The sequence below is a fragment of the Rhamphochromis sp. 'chilingali' genome (assembly GCF_963969265.1).
Source record: "Rhamphochromis sp. 'chilingali' genome assembly, chromosome: 14".
Classification (NCBI taxonomy): Eukaryota; Metazoa; Chordata; class Actinopteri; order Cichliformes; family Cichlidae; genus Rhamphochromis; species Rhamphochromis sp. 'chilingali'.
The window spans coordinates 14,600,547-14,626,799 of NC_137941.1; the positions used below are offsets into that span (position 1 = coordinate 14,600,547).

The 26,253-nt window shown below is 40.7% G+C and overlaps 2 protein-coding genes across 5 annotated transcripts; one reads left to right on the forward strand and one right to left on the reverse strand.

Annotated features, from left to right (window-relative positions):
• Window positions 1-889: 889 nt before the first annotated feature.
• smarcal1 (SWI/SNF related, matrix associated, actin dependent regulator of chromatin, subfamily a-like 1) lies at window positions 890-13,642 on the forward strand. Its single transcript, XM_080903406.1, has 17 exons — window positions 890-1,611; window positions 1,693-2,038; window positions 2,639-2,689; window positions 2,804-3,064; window positions 3,157-3,207; window positions 3,299-3,482; window positions 3,653-3,803; window positions 6,992-7,153; window positions 7,246-7,311; window positions 8,839-8,979; window positions 9,448-9,666; window positions 10,892-10,962; window positions 11,178-11,280; window positions 11,650-11,832; window positions 12,807-12,907; window positions 13,111-13,207; window positions 13,312-13,642. Exons 1-17 carry the CDS (start codon window positions 1,279-1,281, stop codon window positions 13,489-13,491), a joined length of 2,700 nt encoding a protein of 899 aa, XP_080759532.1. The 5' UTR covers window positions 890-1,278; the 3' UTR covers window positions 13,492-13,642.
• LOC308410223 (thioredoxin domain-containing protein 6-like) lies at window positions 9,682-26,236 on the reverse strand. 4 transcript variants are annotated; one of them, XM_080903407.1, is made up of 16 exons: window positions 26,071-26,236; window positions 25,929-25,986; window positions 25,584-25,687; window positions 25,424-25,510; window positions 22,733-22,849; window positions 21,675-21,759; window positions 21,454-21,536; window positions 21,257-21,349; window positions 20,594-20,748; window positions 20,129-20,325; window positions 19,780-19,924; window positions 19,581-19,688; window positions 17,662-17,813; window positions 17,436-17,580; window positions 16,204-16,454; window positions 9,682-9,951 (listed from the first exon to the last, which is right to left on the reverse strand). In XM_080903407.1, exons 1-16 carry the CDS (start codon window positions 26,101-26,103, stop codon window positions 9,890-9,892), a joined length of 1,875 nt encoding a protein of 624 aa, XP_080759533.1. In that variant the 5' UTR covers window positions 26,104-26,236; the 3' UTR covers window positions 9,682-9,889. The 4 variants fall into 4 exon arrangements, with proteins under 4 accessions (XP_080759533.1, XP_080759534.1, XP_080759536.1 ...); XM_080903408.1 differs by having other exon boundaries at window positions 9,683-9,951; window positions 25,424-25,495; XM_080903409.1 differs by lacking the exon at window positions 9,682-9,951 and adding an exon at window positions 13,901-15,347.
• Window positions 26,237-26,253: the final 17 nt, after the last annotated feature.

Here is a 26,253-nt window from a genome sequence, read left to right on the forward strand (position 1 = left end):
GTTTTAAAAATTTGGAGATGTTTGTGGAGAGTATTCTGTGGAAAAGAAATATGTGGGCTTACCTTCTTACTTGACCCTGGAACTCCTTGGAAAATAATCAAAGTCTAAATAGATGGTAAATGGCCTGTATTTATATAGCGCTTTACTAGTCCTTAAGGACCCCAAAGCGCTTTACATATCCAGTCATCCACCCATTCACACACTGGTGATGGCAAGCTACATTGTAGCCACAGCCACCCTGGGGTGCACTGACAGAGGCGAGGCTGCCGGACACTGGCGCCACCGGGCCCTCTGACCACCACCAGTGGTCAGAGGGCTAACCCTAACCCTAACTCCCAACTCTTGAGCCACAATCGCCCTTGTGACCATATATGAAGGTAAGATTGTGAATGACTGCTCCTCCACTGGCTGGAGAAGAAATCATTTTATACGTCTAAACTTTCGACCATAAAATGTTTAGGCAAATTAGAGATGGTCCAGCAGAAAATGATTAAGTTAAACTATAGAAATACTGAGCTAAAGTCAGCATAACAGCATACCCCCCCTCCAAACCTCTCCATTTTCTCTTTAACTAGATGTCTTACGTAAGAAGTATTAACAAAATGTGCGTACTAGAGCAGAAAAATACTCACATTAACTGATAATTAGAGACAAATGTAAATGTTTTACGTAAACTTCGGTAGCAATAGTGTCACCTTCATAGTGGAGAATCACAAATTGCAAAATAAATAAATATTTTCCTGTTTTTTTAAGATAACATATTCGCGGTTTTTATCAGTACAAAATGATTTTTTAAAGCCGTGGTTAATGGCAATAAAAACGTCCCTGTAGTCGTTGTAGTTTCTCAAGAGTAGATTATTTTTGCCTTCACTACCTGCACGTGCCGACTTGTTTTCCTACGTCACTTCCTGCGCGCCAGATCCTGAACCAAGAAGTTGTAAACTAGCGTTAAAAGTTTCTGCTGACGACATTCTTGCAGACTTCGCTGTTTTTAGATTGTATTTTGGGGTCATCCGCTTCAGACGGCTTAAAGTTTAAGTATCTTTAATGCTACTGTGGTTGTTCCGATAATATTATGTTGCTAAGTTTGACTGTTAGCAGCCAGATTAGGGTCGCTAGCTGCTACCATTAGCAACAGAAGCAGCAGTGCAGATAACGTTAAACAAAACGAAGTTAGTAGCTCTAAAAGGCAACATGGATCTACACAGATCACCTTTTTGCAGACGTAGGGTGTCTTAGATTGTAGCCGATGTCTGCTAGATAGCTCTAGCTGTCAACATGTCTAATCAGCTGACTGCAGAGCAACAGCGAATGATTGAGGAGAACAGGCGGAAGGCTTTAGAAAGACGAGCCCAAAGACTTGGACAGGCTAACAGCACCAATGTTAAGCCCTCAGTAGGCTCCAAAAGTACTTCAGTGCAAACACAGCTCCCCAAACAGAGTCCGGATCCTGTTGCCTCAGTTCAGCACAGAGAAACCTCAGTCTCGGGACCAAAATGCTTCCCCCCTCCCTTAAAAAGGGAACCACAGAGCCAAAGTCAGCAGCAGCTGCCTGGCACTAGCAGCCACTTCAACCAAAGCACTGTGTGTAATTCTGCATCTTCAAACCAGGTGGGGTTTATGCTTAAATGTGCAGTCATTTACTGTCGGTGAGGATAGTTTTATAATGCTTCGTATTATATGTCTCTGCAGACTCTTACTAACTCAATTCCTCTGGTAAGTCAACATTTGAGGAGCTCCGTCTTGTCTCCTGAAGGAAGCATCCCCGTGGGGCCAGCTCAGGGCAAACATCAACTCTCATCCAGCAGCTCCGGAGGTGCAGTTGGCTCATTTTACAAGCAGCCCAGTAAACCTGCTCAGAGTCAAGTGGCACAGCTTTCCTCTAACCCCACCTCTACAAATGTCGTACCTGCAAAAAAGCCTGCCATCTCTGTAAGGGGAAGATGTGTACCTCACACAGAAGACCGTTTCAGGGTAGAAGTGAGCTACCATGCAGGGCTTATTGCTGTTTTCAAGTCCATCCCCTCAAAAAACTATGGTAAGTGTTTGAGATGCTTACTGTGCTGTTTTGCAGCTGATATGTTACTCCGTGAATTTTGCAGTGAATTTTCAGTGCTTGTTACTCTTGAAGACCACCAAAAGCCATTGGTATACAGTCATATCAACCATGTGACTAGACATTTACAATGTGACACCTACCTCCTAAAAGTGTTATTGACTTGGTTAGATGCTGTCAAGTTGTTTTCTTGAGTTTTTCTTATGATCATGCACTTGGCCTCCCTCACTGCACTGAGATCTCATTGGATGTCATATTTAAAATTACAGCACAAATTCAACACTTTGGATCAGCTTTAGATATTATGTCAGTTTCTTTTGTCATAAAAGGGAACAGGCCTCACCTGGCCATAAAACTGCTTACCAGTCAATTATTCTCTGCTTGAATTAGTCTCTGAAAATATATATAAAATTTTTGTAATTCCTAAACAGTTAATGCAAAAACTGTAAAAACTGTTATCTTCTTTTATGAACATAAATCTCTAATCCTATATAGGATGATTAGCAATTTTAAAATAGTTATTTTGTATTATATACTGATTTTGCTGGCTTTTGGAATTAAAAATGCAATTTTCTGCCTTAGATCCTGCCACCAAGATGTGGAACTTTAGTCTAGAAGACTACCGACAGCTAAGTACGGAAGTATTCACAGGATCTTCCATATTCAGGAGCTCAACTCATGCACGCTGCTGTTTTTAAACAAACTCTGTCTTAAATCATTACTTTTTTTCTTGACCCCGTATTGCAGTGGAGGAAGCAGCTGCCATTCCTTCGGTGTCTTTGAGACCTTTGGAGGGAATGGAAGCGGTGGACGTGACGGAGGCCACCAGCCGAGCTCGGGACGGCACGGCCCTGGCAGCGCTGCTCAAGTTATGTAATGGCTGGCAGAAGCCCGGAGCCACTTTGCAGGGCCAGTGCATTCTGGTGTCCCAGACAAAGTTTGAGGTGGACATTGGCTACCATGTTGATGTCATTGCAGCATTCAAGCAAATGCCAACAAAGAACTACGGTAACAGTGGCTTTATTTGATTATGTTTGTTTTTTTGACAGTCTCTTTGCTTTTGTGGTTTCTGATCTCAGATTTTTTTTTGTCTGTGGCAGACATGAAAACAAGAAAGTGGAATTTTTCACTCGAGGACTATAAGAGACTCAGTGAGTAATGACACTGGCTTTATTTAGCAGGTCTACCAATGTCCCTGTTACATTTGCCATCTTGTCTTACCGCGCTGTGTTCCATACCCAGTGGATCTCCTCAGTGGGATAGCAGCAGTGGAGGTGGAGCCTCTTCCCAGGGCAATAATCCAGGCTTTCTCTGCCAGGTTTGATGGGACTGAAGCCAGGATTTTAAACGTCCCTGAGGCAGACCTCTCTAGCATCGACCCCTCTCTCACCCGAAGCCTCATGCCCTTCCAGAGGGAGGGAGTCAAGTAGGTCTCTTTGGGTAGTCATTATTGCTCTTTCTAAGCAGTGTAGCCAATAATAACAATAAACAGTTATTTATTTGTAATTTCTTCTATGTGTGCACATTAAAAGCCACTGTTTGTGAGACATTCCAGTAATGACCTTTTATCTTAAATATTTCCTTCTGTCTCTGCAGCTTTGCAGTGTCTAAACAGGGCCGCCTCCTCCTGGCTGATGACATGGGCCTGGGAAAGACTATTCAGGCCATCTGTATAGCAGCTTATTACAAAAAGGAGTGGCCTTTGTTGGTGGTGACTCCGTCCTCTGTACGATTCACCTGGGCTGAGGTAAAAACTGTGCCTAAAGAAAAATAAGCTCATTACTTAAGAGGTGCTAGAGTTCATCGCTTTGTTTCCATTTAATAGCGTCACGTTCGGTCAGCACGCGCCGTCTTAAGGATATCCTTCTACTGTCCTTTGACTCAAACTCTGTTCTCCACATTATAATCCTGGTTTCTGCTTAACTCTCTCTGCATTTGAAGAATGTTAATGTGGTTCCCTGTGGACTTCTTGCTCTTTGTTAGGTGCTTTATCTTAGCAGCGAAGATGGCAGCCTTGAATTTAATGCTTCCATTTCTTTGTCTCATGGGTGACAAATTAGAACTGTGAAGCACTGATTTATGGTGGAGGTGTTAATACATGGTGTATTTATTTGACTCCTTTCCTTTGACTGTTTTTATCCTGAAATCAAATATTTAAATGCACTGTTAATTAGTTCTTTTCAAGTTAAATGATTACTTGTTTCATCTTGAACTTTTCAAAACAGAGAAAAACATCAGTTATTTGTTACCAGATCCACAGGAAACATATTCACATGGCTTGCTTTTTATCTACTTAAAAATAAAACTGATATTAAGTTTTCTGTTTCTTTGTGACAAAGAAAAGTAGACTGGGAAATTGTAATCTTAGGTACAGTGCTGTGCAAAAGTCTTGAGTCACCCCTCATTTCTTTATATTTTGCATCCAAGTAGACAGTCTTTGATGTCATTTTTAAAATGGCTTTCTGAAGGTCTTGCCAAGTTTTTATTTGGGTATCAACTGCTTCATTTTCAGCCCAGTCCTTGTACCTGACCAGAGGATTTCTTTTTTGTGACGCTACACAACACTGGGGTGTAGAGCTGGGCGATATATCGAGTTTTTAAAAAATATCGATATATTTTTATACGAGATATAAGATCTGACAATATCCTTTATATCGACATAGTCTATGTTACGTTATAATTATACTTGTGGAGCCGCAAGTTTGCCTCTCTTTCGTCCACTTCCGTCTCTACGCAACGTTACTCGGCCTCGCCTCTCTTTCACTGAACACAACTCCCCCTCCTCCCCCATCGCTTCACCTGCAGGAAGCGACAAGATGGACACGGCAAATCTCCGTTAACGAGTTACTGCGCATCGCCCCGTGCGTGGGGCTGGACGGCGTCAATGTGTTAGCTAGCTAACCACGCTAACGAGCTAACCACGCTAACGCCATGCAGCCCAGAGGTGCTGCACGGACTAAAATCCTTTCATTTTCTCAAAAGTTGACAGCGCGCCTTATGTATGAATTCTGGTTGTGCTTGATGGCCGCGAACCGATTTTATGTGGAACACGGCGCTCAGCAATCTGTCAAAAAATGTTTTAGTACGACTTTAGTAAGCTACGGAGCTGCACCGCTTGATGGATTGTCGGAGCATTACGGCTGAGCCTCGCGGAGTGATACGTACTGTGCTTCAACGTAATATTACCCTACTGTGTATAAGGACCATAAATGGCACCTGTTAAGAGACGTGGTTGCGAAGCGGATTTCAAACTCCAGGCTGTCAGTCACGCAGTACAAGTTGGGAACAGAGCAGCTGTGAAATCTGTCTTTGTTACTATGCTCAGCGTCTTTTAGTTTACATTTTGACTGCACAATTGTGAGCTTTTTGTTATGCACAAAAACAACATTGTTTTCTTTTATTTATGGAGCATTATTATTTAATAAATGCTCATAATTTATTTTTGAGTAAATTTTATGTACATCTGCTCTATGTTAATAAAAGTGCCTGTGTGACATCTGGGACACAGCTTTGACTAAGAACTCTCTTTTTGTTCTTACTTTATGGCTTTAAAAAATATATCGAGATATATATCTTATATCGCCATCCAGCTAAAAAATATCGAGATATGAATTTTGGGTCATATCGCCCAGCCCTACTGGGGTGAAACATTGTTGTCTCTACAAAGACCATATTCACAAAAAATCATAATTTATTCCAATCTCTTTAGTTCAGTCTGCAAAAATTGCCAATGTTAACACAATTTGACAAAGGGGAAAAAATAGTATTGTTGCACCAACAAGGTGGTTCAAAGAGCTATTAGCCTCTAAAGAATAGAAGAAACTGGAGAAAAAAGAAATCTCAGGCTCCGACAGTCTCGGTCGTTGTGTCCTCAGGCCTTGGGGCGATCGTGGCTCAAGAGTTGGGCGTTCGTCTTGTAATCGCAAGGTTGCCGGTTCGAGCCCCGGCTTGGACAGTCTCGGTTGTTGTGTCCTTGGGCAAGACACTTCACCCGTTGCCTACTGGTGGTCAGATGGCCCGGTGGCGCCAGTGTCCGGCAGCCTCGCCTCTGTCAGTGCTCCCCAGGGCGGCTGTGGCTACAATGTAGCTGCCATCACCAGTGTGTGAATGTGTGTGTGAATGGGTGGATGATTGTGTATAGTGTAAAGCGCTTTGGGGTCCTTAGGACCAAGTAAAGCGCTATACAAATACAGACCATTTAGCATAAAAAAACTATCTATAGCAGATGAACAGCAACTGACGCAGAACGTGAGCGTGATCCATATTAATGAAGGGAAGCAGGCCAAAAAGGTAACACTGAAAACCAGTGGCAACTGGTCTGCTAGCCAAAAATGGTTGACTTTGAAATATTAACATCTCTTTGTCCCTGTCTTTCAGTACTTTCTAGTGTCAGTGACCATCCGTGTCTTATGTTCTGTAGCATCTATTTTTTTTTTTGTTTAACTTGCAGCAGCAGTGCATTTTCAAAACCAATTTCACTCACTTTCACAGCCCCCCCTCCCGCCCCAAAATAGGACGAAACGCAGTCCTCTTATCAGAGGTTGAAATCCCAGTCACCGGATGTCGTCCCATTAAAGGACACTTCCTCTGTCTGTTAGTCTTGTGCTTTGGGCCAAATGTACAGCACAGCACAGGAGCTATAATTTAATGAGTTTAAACTGGGCTGACAAGCGAATGGCAAGAGAGTAAGCGAATTGTCAGTGGGCAGTTTTTCTAAACTGCATGATTGATTGTTTTTCAATGGGAGCACTCTTGCAGTGGTTACCATGAATTATTTGTGGTGGAAAAACATAAATTAGCTGTTATTCACAAAGTAATGTTGGCTATAAATTTAAGAAACTGGTGGGATCCCAGTGCTAGTTAGACCAATCCTGATGCTTTGAGAGTGTTTTTTCAGTCTGTCTCTCTCACACGAACCTTTATCTGTGCCTGCAGGCCTTCAGACGCTGGCTTCCCTCCTTGACTCCTGACAGCATCAACGTAGTGGTGAAGGCCAAAGACAGTCTGCGGTCTGGTTTGATCAACCTCATCAGCTATGACCTACTGAGCAGGATGGACAAGCAGCAGCCAGGAAATCCCTTCAATGTTCTCATCATGGTGAGCTTATTATTTAAACATGGCTGTTTTCAGTTCACATTCATGTTCAGGTTAAGGTTCCTAAATCCTCGCTGACGTGTCGTTCTGTGTAGGATGAGTCTCACTTTCTGAAAAACATGAAGACTGCTCGTTGTAAAGCAGCATTGCCTCTGCTGAAGGTACTTTTTTTTTTCTCTCTCTCTCTCACTTTTATTTAATGTTTTACTGGGATTAATAATTTTGTTAGATACACCATAGGGATTGTTTGTTTTTTCCTCCTTCCTTTGCATGGGTCACAAATTAGATTTGTTATTAGATTATATTTGAACGGTTTCCCCTCATAATTCATTAAAATTCAGGTAAGGCCCAGATTTCAGTAAATCTGTGTGTCAGATAGCCCATAGGCTGGCTGAACAATTGATTTAATTTTGAAGGCAAACAGATCTGGGATTTCTGCCATCAGACAATTATCTGTTTCTCTGCAATTTACAATTTAAGCGAAATCCACAGTCCATGCGACTATTAATATCATGGTTATTTTTCCACCAAGATTAAAAACATGTACCGTAATTGTCGGGCTATAAGCCGCTACTTTTTGCACAAGCTTTGAACCCTGCGGCTTTTAGTCAGGTGCGGCTTTTCTATGGATTGTCCAAGATTTTTGTCATATCGTAAGAGGATTTATTTTGTTTGTTCCGCTGTTGTACGGCACTACGTTGACTGGCAGGAGGGCATGTGATCAGACACACAGTATCGGGGTTCAAGAGTGGTATGTTGGTCACGTGTCCATCCGCCAGGCAACATAGTGCTGTACAAGTAGCGCGAAAAACAAACTTCAAATTAACGCTACGCGTTCAGCGGGAGTCGTGGATGACGAGCGGCGATAAACTTGCGAAAAGCAAGTTATGCTCAACTCCACCGGTGGAACCTGACAGCGTGGAAAAGTGTGAAAACATCCACGATCACCAACGGATTTCAAAGGGCTGGACTGCTGCATGATGGAGAGGAGGACACCGCCACGGCCCTTCTGAGGGTGTTCGACTCTGACACTGACAACGAGGATTTCTTTGGTTTTGTAAGTGACAACGAATGAAAGAAGCTGAGAGTGGATGACGTAGCCATCCTGAGCCTGTTCGTTTCCGACACTGGAGGAGAGGACTTTGGTGGTTTTAGTGCGCAGGAAGATGGTGGTGAATGACTGACTTTTCTTCTTGTTAAAGCCGTGTCGCTGCACCTGAGCCTAAAAGGTAGTCCGAATCTATTTTTCTGGTGTGCTGTAGGTTATTGTTATGTAATACATTTGTTACTCATTTATGAAGCACAGCACATGTTTCGTACTTGTAATTACCGCTACTTGCACATATACCTAAAAAGTTATGCAAATATGTACCCATAACTTGTTTTTCAAAATATTAATAAAAGGGGTGTGTCTCCAAACAGCCATCTCTTTCCTGACAATTCCCTTTGTGCATATTCTCTTACATATGATAAGTCAACATTGAAACACCTGCGGCTTTTGGTCAGGTGCGGCTAATGTATGTACAAAACAGGATTTTCCACTGATTTTAGCTTGTGCGGCTAATATTCAGGTGCGCTTTGTAGTCCGGGAAATACGGTAATCAAATCAAAATATATAATTTGCTCCCATGGACTAGACTGAGTAAACAGTTCTCTGTGATCAGAGTTGTCCGTCTTTCCATCCTCAGGTAGCGAAGAGAGTGATTCTCCTGTCGGGGACCCCCGCCATGTCCAGACCGGCTGAGCTGTACACTCAGATTTTGGCCGTCAGACCGACACTCTTTCCACGCTTCCATGAGTTTGGGATCCGCTATTGTGATGCCAGACAGGTAGTCTGTTAACTATAAAGAATTTTTGCTACACTAATTGATGTTTAGTGCTGTTTACTTGTATGTGGCTGTGACTCCAGGACACATGAGACTATTAGAAGACTAGCCAGCAGATATATCTGTGCCTCGCCTACTTTGTAAAGTGTCCAGTTCTTGATCGGAGATGTCTAGCATTTGCAAAATGGGTTAAATAATTCATAGGACTGCTGACAAGTACACAACAGGTTTATGAGGTTACAGTTAGTGCATGCTGTAAAACCAGTGTAAGCTTATGACTGGTGTATTGGTGTTTAAACACATGTTTGACTTTTATTAAAGCAAATTTTTGTAGAAGAAAGAAAAAATCTTAAAGTTTACATTCAACTCTAAGTATAACATTTGAACTTTTACATGCCACATTTTATTTTCCACCAGTCATTCCCACTATCACCTGTTCTTTTATTTTTTTGCCCTTCACTGCACCTACAGATGACCTGGGGCTGGGACTACACAGGCTCTTCTAATCTTGGAGAGCTGAAGCTGTTGTTGGAGGAGTGTCTGATGCTGCGCCGTCTCAAGTCTGAGGTCCTTTCCCAGCTTCCCGCTAAACAGCGCAAGGTGGTCACGGTGACCATCGATGGGATCAACACCCGCACGAAAGCTGCTCTGTCAGCTGCAGCCAAGCAGCTGGCCAAAGGACATCGCAATGTAAGTCATAGGTGTTGAAACCTTTGAAACCCGGGAAGGTAATAGAATTTGAATACTGTGTTTTCTAATCATTTCTACATAATCAGGAAATCATAGAACTGATGGATATACTTTCAATGGACACTTTATTGAGTGTACCTTTTCAACTTCTCATCTAATTAGCCAATCACATGGCAGCAGCTCAATACATTTATAGTCATGGTCAAGATGAGCTGGCCTGGTCTTAGTATTCCCAAAACTCCTGATTTTCCCGCACATCCATCTCTACAGTTTTCGGAGGATGGTCTGAGAAGGAGAAAGTGATTATTTATTATTAAGTGAGTGGCAGTTCTCTGAAAATGCCTTGTTGATGTCAGAGGTCAGTGGGGAATGACCAGACTGGGTAGGAAGCCACTCATATAACCACTCCTGCAGAAGAGCATCTCTGAACACACAACACGTTGAAGCAGATAGGCTACAGCAGCACTGGGCTAAAGTTCACAGGTGCAGCAAAATAGGACAACAGAAGGGTCATAATTTGGTGTAAACAGCATGAAAACGTGGATCCATCCTACTTTGAATCATTGGTTCGGGCTGCTGGTGGTGCAATAGTGTCAGGGATATTTTCTTGGAACCCTTTTGGTTCCTTAGTACCAACTGAGCATCCTTTAAAAACCAGACACTACCTGAGTATTGTTGCTGACCATGTAATTTATGGTTGTACAGCCAAAAAATCTGCATCAATATGGACCAAAAACCTCTGAGGAATGTTTCCAGCTCTTTGTTGAATGTGCCACAAAGAGTGAAGACAAAAGCAGGTCAAAATCAAAGTGCCTGAGTGTATATTTCAGTAGTTATAAAATATCACAATATCTGCAAAAGTAGGATTTTTTTTATGTCTTCACTTGTATTGCTTGTACGCTCCTAAAATACAAAATTCATAACAAAGACTGTGACTAAAAAGACAAATCTGTTAAGAAGAGGCTGAGGAAGCTTTTAGTTAGCCCAAGGTAATCAGATGTGTTGGCTCAGTCCTCGAGCCTCAAGCGCACACAAATGCTTTTAAACGACCCAGAATTCTCCGGCCCAGCCTCATTGGAGTGTTTATACGGCCCGATGGGAGTGAGTCGCTGAGCTTGATTGTGCATAATCACAGTACTCCTCTGAGTAATGGCAGTCTTATCAAATCATCAAACAGAATCTCCTGTCAGTTCTTATCTTGTGATGTTCCTTATCTCTTTTTCAGAAAATGGAAGAGAAGGAAGCCCTCCTCGTCTTTTATAACCACACAGCCGAAGCCAAGCTACAAGCCATTATGTAAGTACAGACCCTCTAATGGTGGGGATCAGTGAGTCGAATCAGCTTATATTTGATGAGCGCTGAGATTAAAATGTAAAATGAAAGAGAATCTTTTGTCAGAGCATTATGATTGCACCGCACTGGAGATAACCAAGACTTCAGATAAAGACTGAATATTTCAATGTTTTTTTGAAATGGTTCAGCTCTGCAGTATGTTGTTCTGTCCCTCTCAGGGAGTACATCATAGACATGCTGGAGTGTGGGAGGGAGAAGTTTCTGGTGTTTGCCCATCATAAATTAGTCCTGGATCATATCACAACCGAGCTGGGGAAAAAAGTAAGGAAGACACATACTGATGATACCCCACACAAAGGGCTAGTAGTGGAAAGTGATGCAGCTGTGACGTAGAAGAATGAAGTTTAACTTTTTTGTTTGTTTGTTTGTTTTAAACCGGTTACTCAGATGAGATCTTTTGTGGGAGTAAACGTCAAACGGGTCAAGTCCTTCAGTAGCTGTGGAGAACAAGTGTGGGCGGCTCTGAGCACATTTGAGCTTTAGCACTACTACTATGACTTATTGTTCTTTCAAGTTTAATAAGGATGGGATTATTTAATTAATTTGGTGATTTATCTTGGTCTGCTGCAATAAGTCATTATTTTTGAGCGATTGTTTTCAGAAAATAACAAAGGTTTACTTCCTCCTCAGAATGTCGGTTTTATCCGCATTGATGGGAGCACTCCATCAGCGGAGCGACAGCAACTGTGCGAAAGGTTTCAGTACTCAGCCAAGACCTGTGTGGCGGTACTGTCCATCACTGCAGCTAATATGGGCCTAACCCTGCACTCTGCAGACCTGGTGATCTTCGCTGAGCTTTTCTGGAACCCCGGGGTGAGACATGGAAAGCTGTCCCTGCAAAACACTCCGCTGTCACTGAAAGGACACTGTCAGTAACACCATTCTTTAATATTTTGGAATCCCGCTGTTTAAAAAGCTCCGGTTTGCTTCTCGGCCCACACATCAAATATAGAACAAGAAGTGTTCTAATGCTACCAAGCTGAATCCGAAAATTAGAGGGCTACTGTATTAATACTGGTTGTCAGCATTTAACTTTTAAATAGGGAAAGGAAATTGAAAATATAAGATATGAAAGCACTTTTGTTATGAAAAGATAAATTAGTTACCGAGAAGAAAAAATAAATAATAATCTGCTCTTTACAAGACAATAAATGTGTTAATTTAATCTCTAAAGCAGAGTAATTTTAATATGGGAGTCTGTGGGGATTGACTCACGTTTTAAGCTACCCTCAAGTGGCCTTTAGAGGAACTGCGCTTTCATGAACACCACAGTTTTTCTGGTAACAGAGAACACAAAATTACATTATGACATTAGATTATATGTTATAATCCAGCCATAGTGTGTGTTTTAGTAATCATCCATGTGTTTAGGTTATTTTTTCCTGGTAGCCTTCGAAACATTATGTCGCTCTGTTTCTTATACCCACAATGTGATAAATTCCCCCAAAACCTGAAAGGAGACATTTCCCAGAAGCACACATCTTATGCGGGTTAGATTTTTTTTTTTTTTTTTTTAAAGGAGTCGAATGCAGAAAAAATGTGACTCATTATAAGCACATATTCAGCCACAGCTTCAGTTCCAGGTGGAAACTAGTGCTTTAATTTCAGCTGTCGGCAGATAAATTAAAAGCTTGAATAATGTCTTTTCATCGATTTTTCTTCTTGAGGAGTCTTTGGCCTTTTGGGGTCACTGCAGCTAAATGAAAAGCCAGAATCATTCTCTAAAGCTGTGAAACTCCTTTGCTCTTTTTTGCTATAAAGGAAAAAGCTTTTTTCCTCCACTGCAGGTTCTCATTCAGGCAGAGGATAGAGTTCATCGTATTGGACAAACCAGCAGTGTGAACATTCACTACCTGGTTGCCAAGGGAACTGCTGATGATCACCTATGGTATGTGTCAATCAGGAGGAAATACTGTATGACCCAACTACAGGCATTTATGTGGCTATTCAGACTGTTTCCTGCAACATTCATTAGTCTTGGCCTGTAACAGCAGAGGGAGGAGGAGGGGTTAATGTGGGCTGACTGGTGTGCATATTGTGACAAACAGTGAGTGAAGGGCTGGACTGATATTTATTTATGTATCATTCCAGGCCCATGATCCAGGAAAAGATGAATGTCCTGGAGCAAGTGGGTCTTTCTGAGGCAAACCTCTCGGAAACTGCAGAAAACACCAGCTTCCACTCCAAGGTAAACTGTGTATTTGTATGTAAATTAATAATGTATAGTGTTGTTAAGAGTTTTTACATATACATTTATGTTTTAAAACACACTGATTATTTCTGTTTGTCTAGGATCCTGCCCAGAGGAGCATCATGGAGATGTTCCAGAGATCATTCTCTGCAGATGACGACATGGATGAGGCCATCTTGTTGGAGGCCGCAAATGACTGGGAGGACACTCCGCCCGAAACCACGTCTGCTCAGCACCACGGCACCAGTACGGGCAAGCAGTGGAGCTACAAAGACCGATGATTGACCAATTTTATTGCCATCATTTTTTGGGTTTGCCCATGGAGCAAAGCCTAGTCCTACATCTCAGCTACATCATGCCTGCACTGAGTTGAAAGTTATTTTAATGGGTGAAAACTACAATAAATCTTTTTGTTTTGCTAATACAGGAAAATGTGAAGATTTTTTTCTACCATCCTTTTGACATCCTTTAAGTTGCATGGTGGCCAGATTACATGTTTAAACTCCTTCAAGATACTTCAGATTAACTTGGATTATAGTCATTTATAGGTTTTAAATTTATAGACTGTATGTAAAAGAAGGATGTTACCACCTGTGATGTAACTGTTAGTTTATGAATTTTTGATTTGAAGCCAGAAATGACCAAATTTACATGAATGTGGCGTGCTAAATTATCAGCAAATGATAAGTCTTTTTCTTTCTTTTTTTTTTTTAACAAGATAAGCCATAAACTAATACACAGTACAGACAATTCCAAATACAAAACACAACCAAAGTTTAACTTTGAAACTCAAAACTAAGATGGGCAAGAAGTCCAGTTCATTGACTCAGATTAGATTAGAGCAGCATCTATAAACTATTTAGAGCTAAGTAGGAGACTGATAAAATATTTGTTTCACTCACCAAAACTGAGCAAAACCTTTGTGGATCTTTTAATTTTACCACATACTAAGCTGTCTTATGAGTCACATATTTCCACTAGAGACGCTCCATTAGGCACCTTCACTACAAACTGGAAGCAGCATATGTTGGCCTGTCTGTTAGTAAAAGTAGCCATGCCCCTAATTTTAAGCTTTAACAGTCCCCAAATGGGTGAGTTTAACCTTAGCTTCTCACTGCCCTTGTGCATTTACTATGAACAGGGACATTAGTTCCTTATTCATTTTCTTAACAGATCATCCCACTCAGGGTTGTGGGTGGGCTGAAGCCTATCCAGGTTGTCATATGGTGAGTGACACCAGACACCAATTTTTCATACCAGGCTGAAAACATGTTATTTAATTGGCTGAAATCAGCAATTTTAACATGAGAGGCTATGGGGATTGATTTACTTTTGGAGCCACCCTTAAGAGGGAGGACAAGTCTCGAGAGGAACTGCAGTTTTTTTTCCTTTTCCATGTTGCCTTCATTTTTCAGTCCTGGAGGTTGCAAGGTGGTTGAATTCTGAAATCCTTTTTCAAATGATCTGCAAGAAATACCTAATACTAACAATTATGTAGCTTTTTAGAGCTGTTAGATATTTTCTTTATTCATGCACCTCATTAAGGTAGTTTCAGTGTGTAATTTATGTCCCATTGTTATAGCAATATCCCGCAATAATTACGGTAAAAGGAAAAAACTCGAGCCTAATTGCTCTGTTACGGTCCCCTCTACTCACCCCTTGAATAAACAGGAGTAACACTCTTTATACTACCTTCATATTGTTCATATTATCACAGCACTGTGGTAGTAAATTACAGGAGACAACCTAAGGTACTGATAGTGGCACAGTGTACTCACTAAAGGATTCTGTGAACACTGAAATTGTCAGTCGCTTTTTGGTGATTGTACTATCCTGGTTTTAGTCACGTAGCCCGCGGCTGCTGATGTGAGCTGAGAGAGCCATCAAACTGTCGACGGCGGTATTAAGCGAACACGTCTACAGTGTTTCTTGAATGTGCCGTCTTGATACGCCACCTACAAAAGGTGTAAAAAGTATGATATATATTTGTCTTGTTTATTTCATGATTCATAGAATGGCAGGCGCTCTGTTGTTCCCACGATTTTACACATTAAGCTTATAATAGAAGAGAAAACACAAGGTGTGATGATTCAGTTTGAGTGCTCTGGATCGATGCTTCCTCCTGTTTGTGGGTCATCTGCAAAATAAAGAGGGATGCTGAAGATAACTCTTCTAAATATCACTGCTGATAAGTAATAACGGCTTTGCTGAACAACACTGTTGCAGTGTTCATAATTTATCAAACATGGGCTGCACACAGATTCAAGATTCTGTCCCCTGATCCTAATTATGCATTAAAAAAACATGGCAACAGAAAAAAGATACAGCACACTGGAGGTGCAATTTTCCTCCGCAGGTATGAGATGGTATGATTCAATCAAGATTTACTTCATTCCCTACACACGGAGAGGCTGTAGCGCCAGTTTGCATCGCAATTCCAGCAGCTGTTTGTGACATTATGGAGATGAGTGGCATTAGTTTTCTCTCAGTCAGGAGAGACGCCTCTTCTTGTGCAAGTAATCTTGATTGTCATTGTAAAGAGATGTATCTACTCAGTGTTCACAGTAAACAGTAATTGTGGTGTCCCAATTTCAGTCTCTCTTTAGCTACATTGTTGACTAACACACAGAAAAATGGCCATTAATAAAGTCAGTAGACATACAGATACCAATACCTCATCCCTGTCTTTGTAAAGTGATGAAAATACTCTATGGCTTTCTCATCAATGCGAAAGCAACTTAAATTCTGCAAAAGTGCAGACTCTAAAAGGTCAAGTCCCTTCAGTTGAAGATTGTATAATTTCTGGTTTTCTCTGCAGCCTTTACTTCCTCTTTAGCCAAAGATGAACAAAAAAAAGATTTATTTCAGTATGATAAGAAAAATTTAGTTAACACCAAGAAAATCGATGTAAAAAATCAGCTGCAAATTGTTATTTAGAGGAAACCAGATGGTGTGACAGATGGTAAAGACTTTCACACTCATTATATGGTCACCTGAAATGGGATCGTCACTGGTGAGCTCCGCATCTGTGCTGATGTCACCGAAGATAAAACGGATCTTTTCCTCCGCGTGCTGCTCGTTGGAAGAACCATGAACTGAGTTATGGAGGATGTCTGCAGCAAAGCGAGCCCTCAGAGACTCCGGGGACGCTTCCTTTGCCTTGTTCGGGTCTGTGGGACCCATCATGGCCCTCCACTCCTCCACCGCATTTTCCTTAGTGAGGACAAGCATCATACAGGGTCCCCTGAAACAAACATTTGTGGGATGTTTACACGCTGTAATGAAAATGCCACAGTGAGTGAAAGGATTGTCTAACTGTAAAGCTATCATGTTTGGCAATATGATTGCAAACATGCAAAGACAGAGGAATGCATCTGGTTGTTGGAAAGTTTGGATAACCAAATATACGAGGCCAGCTTTTCAGTCTGGCCTCGTATGCTGCCTTTGATATAACCTTGAAATATAATAACAAACATGACAAAATACTATTTTAATACTGAAATAACACACAAAATAATGCAGTTAAATTGTCTAGGGCAACAATGGGAGACTTCCTATTGTTACAACAAGCACCATTTGACTGTAAGGATGAATATGGTGCACTGCAGGTAAAAAACGATGTGCAGGTGTCTCTGTTAAAACTGGGCCAGAACAGGTATCTAGGTTAAATGATGCTACTTCTTTAGGCTTTAAATAACTATATTTTAAAATGTAGCTAGAACTACTTTACACTGAAATGTGGCCGGCAAGATTATATCGTAAAAATGTGTATCCGTTAATAGCTGTTACTGACGCTCTGGAGCTCTATAAAAGCTATTCAAGGAGGAGTTCTAGATTCATGTGATAGCCATCCTTATTGCATATATTAATACTATTAATCCATAATTAAGGCTAAAATTGAGCTAATATTGAGGCACTGAAGACATTTTTTCAGGCTGCTGTGACCAGCTGCACTCAACTCTCTCATTTTGTCCAAAAAGTTGTGTAACAGCCAAGTGAAGGAGCTAATTGGAGCGGAAGATAGCTCTAAAATCTCGATGTGCGATGTGGGACAAAGAATGAAACTGAGATGCACTTCGCAGCCATTCGCCTGAGGCTGCCTTGATTCTTAGCTGCTAAGATTACTGTTAAAAGTGCCATTAGAAATTGGAGTGGCAGCAGGAATTAGGGTGGGTATGCTGTCACTTTGCACTGCTCTGGTGGCTGTATTCGAGAGCAGACTAACCGACACATGAACTCCACCAGCTGGTTAAAGAAAGGCTTCTCTCTGTGCTCTTTGTAAAACTCCTCAGCCATCTCCCTTGACAGCACGGTCTCCTTTAGCCTTGTTACAGAGAAACCTCGGCCACGAATCTCCTCCAAAATAGCCTCTGTCAGAATGAGGAGCAAAAATATATGAAAAATATGTCAAAACAAAAGTAATGTCAAGCATTTCTGTGTCATAAAAAGACCTTTGTGTTCCTCCATTGCATCTGGCTTGATCACTGCCACAGTCTGTTGTTTAGGGAAGAAGAAGCTGATCTCTCGCTCTGCCTCTTCGCGGCTTCCACTGCCGTGGAGCTGGTTGATAGGCTTATTTTCCACTGCAAACTGGGCCCTTAGACTGAGTACGAGGGAAACAAAGAAGAAAATTACAAGTGTGATTGTACTGTCTGGCACTATCCACGTCGAAAAGAAAGTATTGATGGTTTCCAGAAATTATTTTCAAAGGAAAGGATGTAATTTAATGAGTAATTTTTGTGTAATTTAACTGTCATTTTCTTCACTTCTGTTCAGACTGCCTTGTTTGATTCCACTCCAGTTAGAAAGCACAGAAACATATGGTGCATTGCAGACAGAGAAAGACAACAGACAATATTTAATTGTGTCAAAGCACTGCTGTTTGAAAATAAATACAGATAGTTCATGCGTCTGCAAAAGAAAATGTTCATCCTTTAACAATGTCTTGGAGCAGATATATATGGGTCAGGGAATGGACAATTTATCTAAGCTTATATAAAACAAAGATCTTTGTCACTGAGGCTACCACAATCCCAAAACAGATTTAGCTTTGCTAAAGTAGCATAAAGACACTGTAATGTCTGTATGGAGCCAAAGAGAGAAGCTCATAAGCCACAGGTCTTCACAGACTGGACGGGTTCACCGCACCAAACATGCAGTTGAAATGTCGGTAGTGAATCCATCAAAGTACAGATGTATATGAATGTTAGATAGGAAGCACTTAGGCATAAAAAAGTGTTTGTATGGATGCTTGAATGAGGCATGTTGTATAAAGCGCTTTGAGTGCTCCAGTAGAGTAGAAAAGCACTATGTAAGAACCAGTCAATTTACTCATTTATATAATTCCTCATTCAAACACAAACTACTCAGAACTAAACAGAAAACACTACTCAGATCCAAAGTATACTCATCCTGCTCTCTTCCCTCTTTAGAGTCATTTCTTTTCTTTGACTTTTAAAACATAATTTAAAATGTTGCTTTTCCAAGGATCTACTCTATAAAAATATAAAGAAAAAAAGTTGTTTTTAGTTAGTCATAGTGGATGTCAACAAGTCGTATACACATTTTGCACAAATTAAAGCAAAGTCAGAAAGTACGAGTGATATATTTCCCAGTATGCCCCTCTACCATCAACTTTTCAGAAAAATTGTTTATTTATAATCAGTGGAGTGTAAAATGACTGACTACATATTTGCAGAGCTAAAATTCAATTCCATCCATCTATCTGTTTTCTTCTGCTTATCCAGGGCCAAGTCACAGGAGCAGCAGCCTAGGCAGAGAAGACCAAAACACCAAGGCTTTCCCAGGCCAGCCGAGAGATATAATCTCTTCAGTGTGTCCTGGGTCTGCCTCGGGGCCTGCACCCGGTGGGACATGCCTGAAATACCTCACCCAAGAGTGTGAGTGTGATCAGGGTCCAAAAACATACTTACATTTAATAAGTGATTCTAAACTGGTCATGGTTGTGAGGTGGATGAAAGTGTATGAGAGAAAATGTGTTTAAATCTCTGTAAATGTGTGGTTAGATTTGGCTTGCAGTCTGGAGCGCTTTAAGTGGACAGCAGGACTAGAAAGTGCTTTATAAATGCCCGTCCCTTTCCATTTTCAATGACTGCAATGGAATCAGACAGAATCAGACTCAAAGACACCCAGGGAGTCCCTGCACCACTTTAAGAACCACTTATCTAGCTGATTTTGTGTTGTTTGGCTCTTTTTGTAATTTTTCTTGACAAGGATAAAAAGAGAGGTGAAAAGAGTGCCGAGTTCTCTCTAACAAGCTGTTAGAATCTGTGACAGACAGTAGATTAGCTTTTTAAACTTCACTGCTTTTCTACTGGTAGTTTTCCTCACTGTGGTGCACATTACTCACCAGTCTGGACTCTCCTCTTTGGCTTTATTGATGTCAGAAGGACCGAGGATGGTTTTCCAATGACTTACAGCCCCTTTTCTGGCAAGAGCCAAAGCCAGCACCGGCCCACTGTAAAAATACACTTGTTGTATAATCATCTGGAGTATAAAAACAAAACAAGAAAATCTCTGGATTAATTATACAGTTTGTTGAAAGTTACCTGGTCATGGTTTGGAGCAGTGCAAGGAAGTAGTCCTCCTCAACATGTTGACAGTAAAACTGTCTGACCTGCTCCTCTGACAGCATCACCTCTTTTTGAAGCGCTATTATAAAGCCAGACTTGTGGATGTGATCTAAGATCTCTTCTGCAAAATCAGGGATATGAAATAAAAAAGAAAACATAGCAGTCTACCTAAAATAAGCATGTGCATTTTCACTGCATTGTACAGTGTCATTCAACACCTTTGGTGAAGGAGTCAAGGAGCAGTCTCGCTGTTAATATGAGCTGTTATTGAAGGTGTATCTGTGCTTGCCCACGTGTGTACTTGTGCATTTGGCATGAGCCCCACCTCTGTTCTCCCTGGCAACGTCGGGGCGGATGAGAGCCAGTGTCCTCTCCACATGCTCTTCCTCCCCATCCTGCTCCATTACCGAGGCCGTCCGAAAGTTGGGGAAGAAGAAGGCGAGTTCCCTGCTGGCCTGGTCGCTGTCCTCACTACCGTGCACTGCGTTGAACAGTGTCTCTGTGCCGTATTGTGCCCGCAAGCTGCAGGAAGCCAGGGGGGAGAAAGGAGAGGAGACCAGATGGTTGCTCAGCTGGTGCTCAACCAGAGAGAAGCATAATGTTTGGGTGTGTCTGATGGAGCAGGCGACAATGTGCTTTTTGTTCCTTTTTCCAGACTCCAGATTGTTTCGCACTGTTGCAATCAGCAGTGCAGAGATAAATGTCGATGCTGCAAACAAATGTTGTACTTCCCAGAAATTATAATTTACTTAATGACACTGGATCATATGCATAATTTCCAGTAACTAACCTTTCTGGATTTTCTCTCTTGGCTTCTTCTATGTCTGCTGGGCCAATAAACTCACGCCATGCCGGTACAACGGCTGCAGATCCCTCTACCTGAGAGAGTACTAGAATATGGAAGGGACCACTGGACATAAACTGCACCAAATCCTCAAAGCACGCCTACAAACCACCAACACATACAAAGAGCAGGCGAGACACAGACACATATGTTAATGCACTGAATACAAAACCTGCAAAAACAAATACATATACAACTCATGCCCATTTATTATTTTCTCAGCAGTAGTATTTCCCAGGCTTTTCTCACATATTTAAAATTTCTGTATCTATAACAATTTGGTCTCGTCAAAAACAGCACCATAAGCAAAATAGAAAAAAAAGCTGCTTACACAGCAACTCTATTTTGAGCCCTGTGCTAAAATGCAGATGGATGTGTCATGTGTAGCAAAGTAACCGAATGATTTTTGCACTGGTCGTGACTGCTCTGCTACCGGTATGTTGACTCAGAATATTAATGGCCCTGGCTAACATCACAAACATTCACTGCATCATCATCAGTTTTCCTCACTTTGACTTGAATGTCAATCTATGCAATAAGCCTCTGTCTGTGAGAAGAATTGTCTTTTTGTTATTCTATACCATTCCCCTCTATTTCGCTATACCGCACCTCTGCTGCTTTGTGTTGGTAAAAATCTCGAGCTTCAGCCTCCGTTAGCGTGCGTTCCTCATGCGCCAGGATCTCAAAGCCAGCATCCTGAATCTATCCAGGAGAATATCAGCATCAACATAATGAATTAATATCAGCAGGAAAGCTTGAGACAATCTTTTCTTCTCCCAATGTGAGCAGTGATCTTCTTTATGTACCTTCATAATAATCTCATTTGCCTTGCCGTGAGCAACGGCGTCTGGTTTAATGATGGCAACTGTGTAGGATTTACTGGCAGGGACTGCAAGAGAAGAGAGGAGCTTGAGTGATGATCTGTAATTCTGACAGAATGCAAAATATTCCACAGAATCAACAGGAAACACCAATGATAAGTAACATCAGCACTGAAAATACTGCCAATTATATTTTTCCACAGTACCAATTACACTTTCTTCATTTTCCAAATGTTGTGGCAACTCCTCCTCTTCTTTGTTCTCCTCATCTGTCAGACCATTATCTTTCACCTAACAAAGACACAACAAAGGAAATAAAAATAATGAATCCCTAAACATGACTGTCTTTACATATGTGTGTATAAACTACAGCTATGGCTAATGGTGGCTTTAGTATTATTTAACGTGGCTTTATAACTTTTATTTTCCACCCAAGAGTCACATAAGATATAGAAAAAAAACCCAGTAAAGCATTAGGTTCTAACCGGGAAATGTTTGTTATTTTTGCTCCAAATGTCATTAAAACAAAATCTTTACTTAGCTGGATACAATTTAATATATATTCGACTTCATTACACGTCTGTTTTCAGGAAAACCAACTGCTCTCTGAAGTCCAGAAATTATTAGTAAATGCCAATTTCTCCCTAGGGCCCTGTACAGGTTATTTTAACTCGCCAAGCGACTAATAAATTCTAATAAAAATAACCTACAAATAAATAAATGTAATACATTCAACTGGTAGCCTTTTAAACCATACTTATTGGAAATGACAGTGCAAAGAGTGCAGGCTGTCTGTTTTACCCTGAGATGCAGCAAAAGACTAATTCATACACAACTATTAGTGTCAGACTGACAGGATTTTGACATGAACTTGGTGGTTATTAGGCTTTATTTTTACTCTAAATGTCGAAAAATAAATAAGAAACACCTAAAAAAAAGCTGCTGATATATTTTCTGCTGCTTGACTTAAGTGGCTAAAAGCCATCATCCACAGAAGCAATTCTGAAATACTACTGTAGGAAAACGAAACGGGTAAATAATAAAATAAACACAGACTGATTTGATTTTAGTCACATTGCTTTCAGCACTGGTAACATACACGCTGGCTTACTGTCACGTTGTTATGGACTACTTTACTTAGAACAGAAAAATTAATTAATATTAATGCTTTAACAAGCCGTGACAAGGCAGCATGTCTGCAGAGAAACACTCTATTGTTCTGGCAGAAATATGTGTGAATTCATGTGTATAATGAGCTCCTCACCACTTTGCGTTCACCACCTTGCTCCAGGACCAGCTTCTCTTTGGCTAGCTCCTCCACAATCATCCTCTGAAGCATGGGAGCGTTTGCCCCACGCAGTACAGCCACCAGCTCCCCACCCTGTTCATTCAACACAAGCCTAGTAATAAGTTAACTTTTTTTTTTTACATTTAATTTAGCATTTATAAAATGGTGAGATACAAAAAGGCTTTAGAGGCCTATGTAAGCGATCCACAAAAATATTTAAAAATTTAAAAAGAGCAACAAGCTTAGAGACAAGTGTAATTTCGATCAGACAAATAAATATTTCAACAGAATATATTTAATTTACAGAATATTTTTTCACCGCAAGGGGGGCATGGCTCTAAAGCCATTTTCACACACAAACTACAGGCCTGAAATTTTAGCTGCATCTGAGATATTCAACTTTAACCAGCCAGATTGCAAGTACAAAATCTATATGCTGGTCCCATGTGAGAACAGTCTAGGTACATTAATTATTCACTTAATATACATCAAGTGAGTGGTGTCATGTTTCCTGGCTGCGCTGACCAGGCACCACCCTCAATTAAACCAAGCACATTGCTAGTAGTGAGAATGTACCTGAAGATGGTTATGTGATGCAAACGATCACCCATAACAAGACTGAATGCTGGTAAGGGAATGCCTGCATATGCTCCTAATATGGAAAGGCCTGCATGGCTCTGGCAGTGTGGGTTTGGGCATTTTCCTGCTGAAAGAGATGCTGCTGGTGTACTGCTGCAAGAATGGGACAAGTAAAGACTGGAGCGCCTCATCTCGATACTGCCATCTAGTCAGATTTCCACCAAGAACACTCGATCAGACATGGTGCTCTCGTGAACAAGACTGCAGCAACACATGCCAGCATCCAGCATGCGAATAGCCTGGCCTTGGTCAGTCAGTCAGTTGCAGCATGGTGGGACACATGACAATATTGTACATACAAAGGGTTTTTTGCATTCTGTGATCACTTGGCTTGAGACTGCACTAAATTGAGCCAATTCATAGGACTTCAAATGACTTATTTGTGTTTGATAAACAAATCACCAATCTCGTTTGAACTGAGAATATGTTTGGGCTTTCTAAGACATGCTGAGAAAGGGGATTTAAAGCAAATATTGAGTCAATATTTTACGGCACAAAACATTTCTTTCTTTGACTAGCATACTTGCTTATACTTAAATGTAGGTACAGAATAATGCAACAAATTTAATTTAATAATTGTAATAACCATTACAGGCTACAGGTATCATAAACTGAAATAGACTGAAATAACTAGAGACAGAAGTTGTGTATAAAAAAACAGCAAAACACACAAACCTGTCTGGCACAGTATAATAGTATGCTAACACTCTGTGTTTACTAAGCCATTTTTGCGACATTAAAATCCTATATTCAGCCACTGTGATGACATCTGATATTTGATTTGTATACTTTTAATAAGGCATTTTTATTTGTTTGATATTGTTTATGTTGAAACTGAAACTGAGACACACACATATATCACTTTGTTAATCAGCTTTTATTTAATTAAATAATTCATATAATTATTAACAATCATTTAATATTTAATTTATAGGTTTACTTCTCTTTGTTTTATTGCATTTTTTATTTTTATTTTAAAGTTAGTTTTCATCTTTATTGAAAGGTGTTTTGTCATATTATATTGGATACTATTTAACTATATACAATTCTACATATTTAAGCTAATACATTTGAGATTATGCTTAATTTAATAAAGAAATTTCGCAACCTTTGGGATAAGAAAAGTATACTGAATCTTATCTTAGTAATAAAGCACTGAACACACATTTTGTCGTTGAACTATACAGTCAACTATATAGCATATAGCCAACTAGCCACATTATTAGGCATATACGACCTTACTAGTACTGGGTTTGAGCCCTTTTTGCCTTAAGATCTGCCTTTATTCTTCATGGCATACATTCAGTAACTTGCTGGAAACATTCCTTAGAGTTTTTTGGCCATATTTACATGATAGCATCACACAGTTGCTGCAGATTTCGAGTTGACTGCACTGCAAATCATTCATTCCACCACATTCCAAAGGTGCTCTATTGGATTCAGATCTGGTGACTGGAGGCCATTTGAGTACAGAGAACTCATTGTCATATTCAGGAAACCAATTTGAGATGACTGAGCTTTGCAATATGATATGTTATCCTTCTGGAAGCAACCACCAGAAGATGGATGCACTGTGGTCATAAAAGGATTGACACGGTCAGCAACAATACTCTAGTAGGCTGTGGCATTTAAACAGTTAGTAGTTGGCGCAAAGTGTGCCAAATAAATATCTCCCACACCATTATACCACCAGCAGAATGAACAGTTGGTACAAAGGATGAATGGATGCATGTTTTCATGTTGTTTATGCCAAATTCTGACCCTACCCTCACATCACCAGCTAACATTTTTCCAGTTTTCCATCGTGAGCCATGCCACATTCAAAGTCACTTAAATTACATTTCTCCCCCATTTTGAAGCTCTGTTTGAACTTCAGCATGTCATTCTGACCACGTCTACTTGCCTAACAGCATTAAGTTGCTCCTGTGTTGAGCACATTGGGTTGGCTGATTACATAGTTGTGTTACTGAGCAGTTGAATAAGTATACCTAATAGAGTGGCCAGCGACACACACAGACACACACTCACCCCATAGAAGAGGAAGGTGGGTTCACATTTCCCTCGATACCTCTCCAAAACATCAATGCTGTCTGCTTCAGCCTGCACCAAAACACACTCACACACACAATTTCAAAGGTCCTTCTCTGAAAATTTTAAATTCTTCATATTTTTTATTGACTCTTCTTACTGTGGCAAAATGAAGCAAGTCATCACCCAGTTCATTCTTTATTTTTCGCAGGAGACTAACCACAGCACGACAGGGACCACACCATTGCTGATACACATCTACGACTGCAATGAGAGAGTCAGCAACTGATTGTGTGCGTGTGTGTGTACAAGACAGGAGGACAGAAAGGAGGTGTGGTAGGCTGGTACAATTATCACACTGAGCACAGGGGGGCAGCAGAACACAGCAAATAAGTAATGACGATGCCAGCAGTCCTTCACATCACGCTGTAACATCTTTATAACAGTTCTCGTGGAGCGTTCATTTTTATTAGGACAACAGCTCTTTTACTGATGAAAATCTTACCTGTTAAACCCTTGGTTGCAAGAATCTCTTCCCATTGCTCTTGGTTTGTGGCGGAAGCCTGGATATGAAAAGACAAACTGTTATCCCCAGAGATGATAAAAGTAGCTTTAAAAAAACCCCCACAAAATCACAAAAACACAACCTGCAGCGTTGCCTCCTTTTTCTTGCCTGCCATTTGTTGGTCAACTTAAACAATATATTTAAACTAAAAATATAAAACCACTGAGCGCAGAGTAATATGCTAAAAAGAAAAGGATAAAGTTTAATTAGCTAAAATGCTAACACGCCGAAATGGTGCTCGCGCTTGTTTGGCCCCTTGGTTGCT

Excerpts from the sequence above, each read along its gene's own strand:
- LOC308410223 (XM_080903407.1), bottom strand. The coding sequence starts at position 26,103 with ATGGCAGGCAAGAAAAAGGAGGCAACGCTGCAG. Across the intron at positions 25,987-26,070 it reads AAAAGGAGGCAACGCTGCAG|GCTTCCGCCACAAACCAAGA; the intron begins GTTGTGTTTTTG and ends TTTCATATCCAG. Across the intron at positions 17,814-19,580 it reads AAAGAGGAGAGTCCAGACTG|TCTAAGGGCCCAGTTTGCAG; the intron begins GTGAGTAATGTG and ends CCTCGTACTCAG.
- smarcal1 (XM_080903406.1), top strand. The coding sequence starts at position 1,279 with ATGTCTAATCAGCTGACTGCAGAGCAACAGCGAATGATTGAGGAGAAC. Across the intron at positions 3,208-3,298 it reads CGAGGACTATAAGAGACTCA|TGGATCTCCTCAGTGGGATA; the intron begins GTGAGTAATGAC and ends TTCCATACCCAG. Across the intron at positions 11,833-12,806 it reads AGCTTTTCTGGAACCCCGGG|GTTCTCATTCAGGCAGAGGA; the intron begins GTGAGACATGGA and ends CCTCCACTGCAG.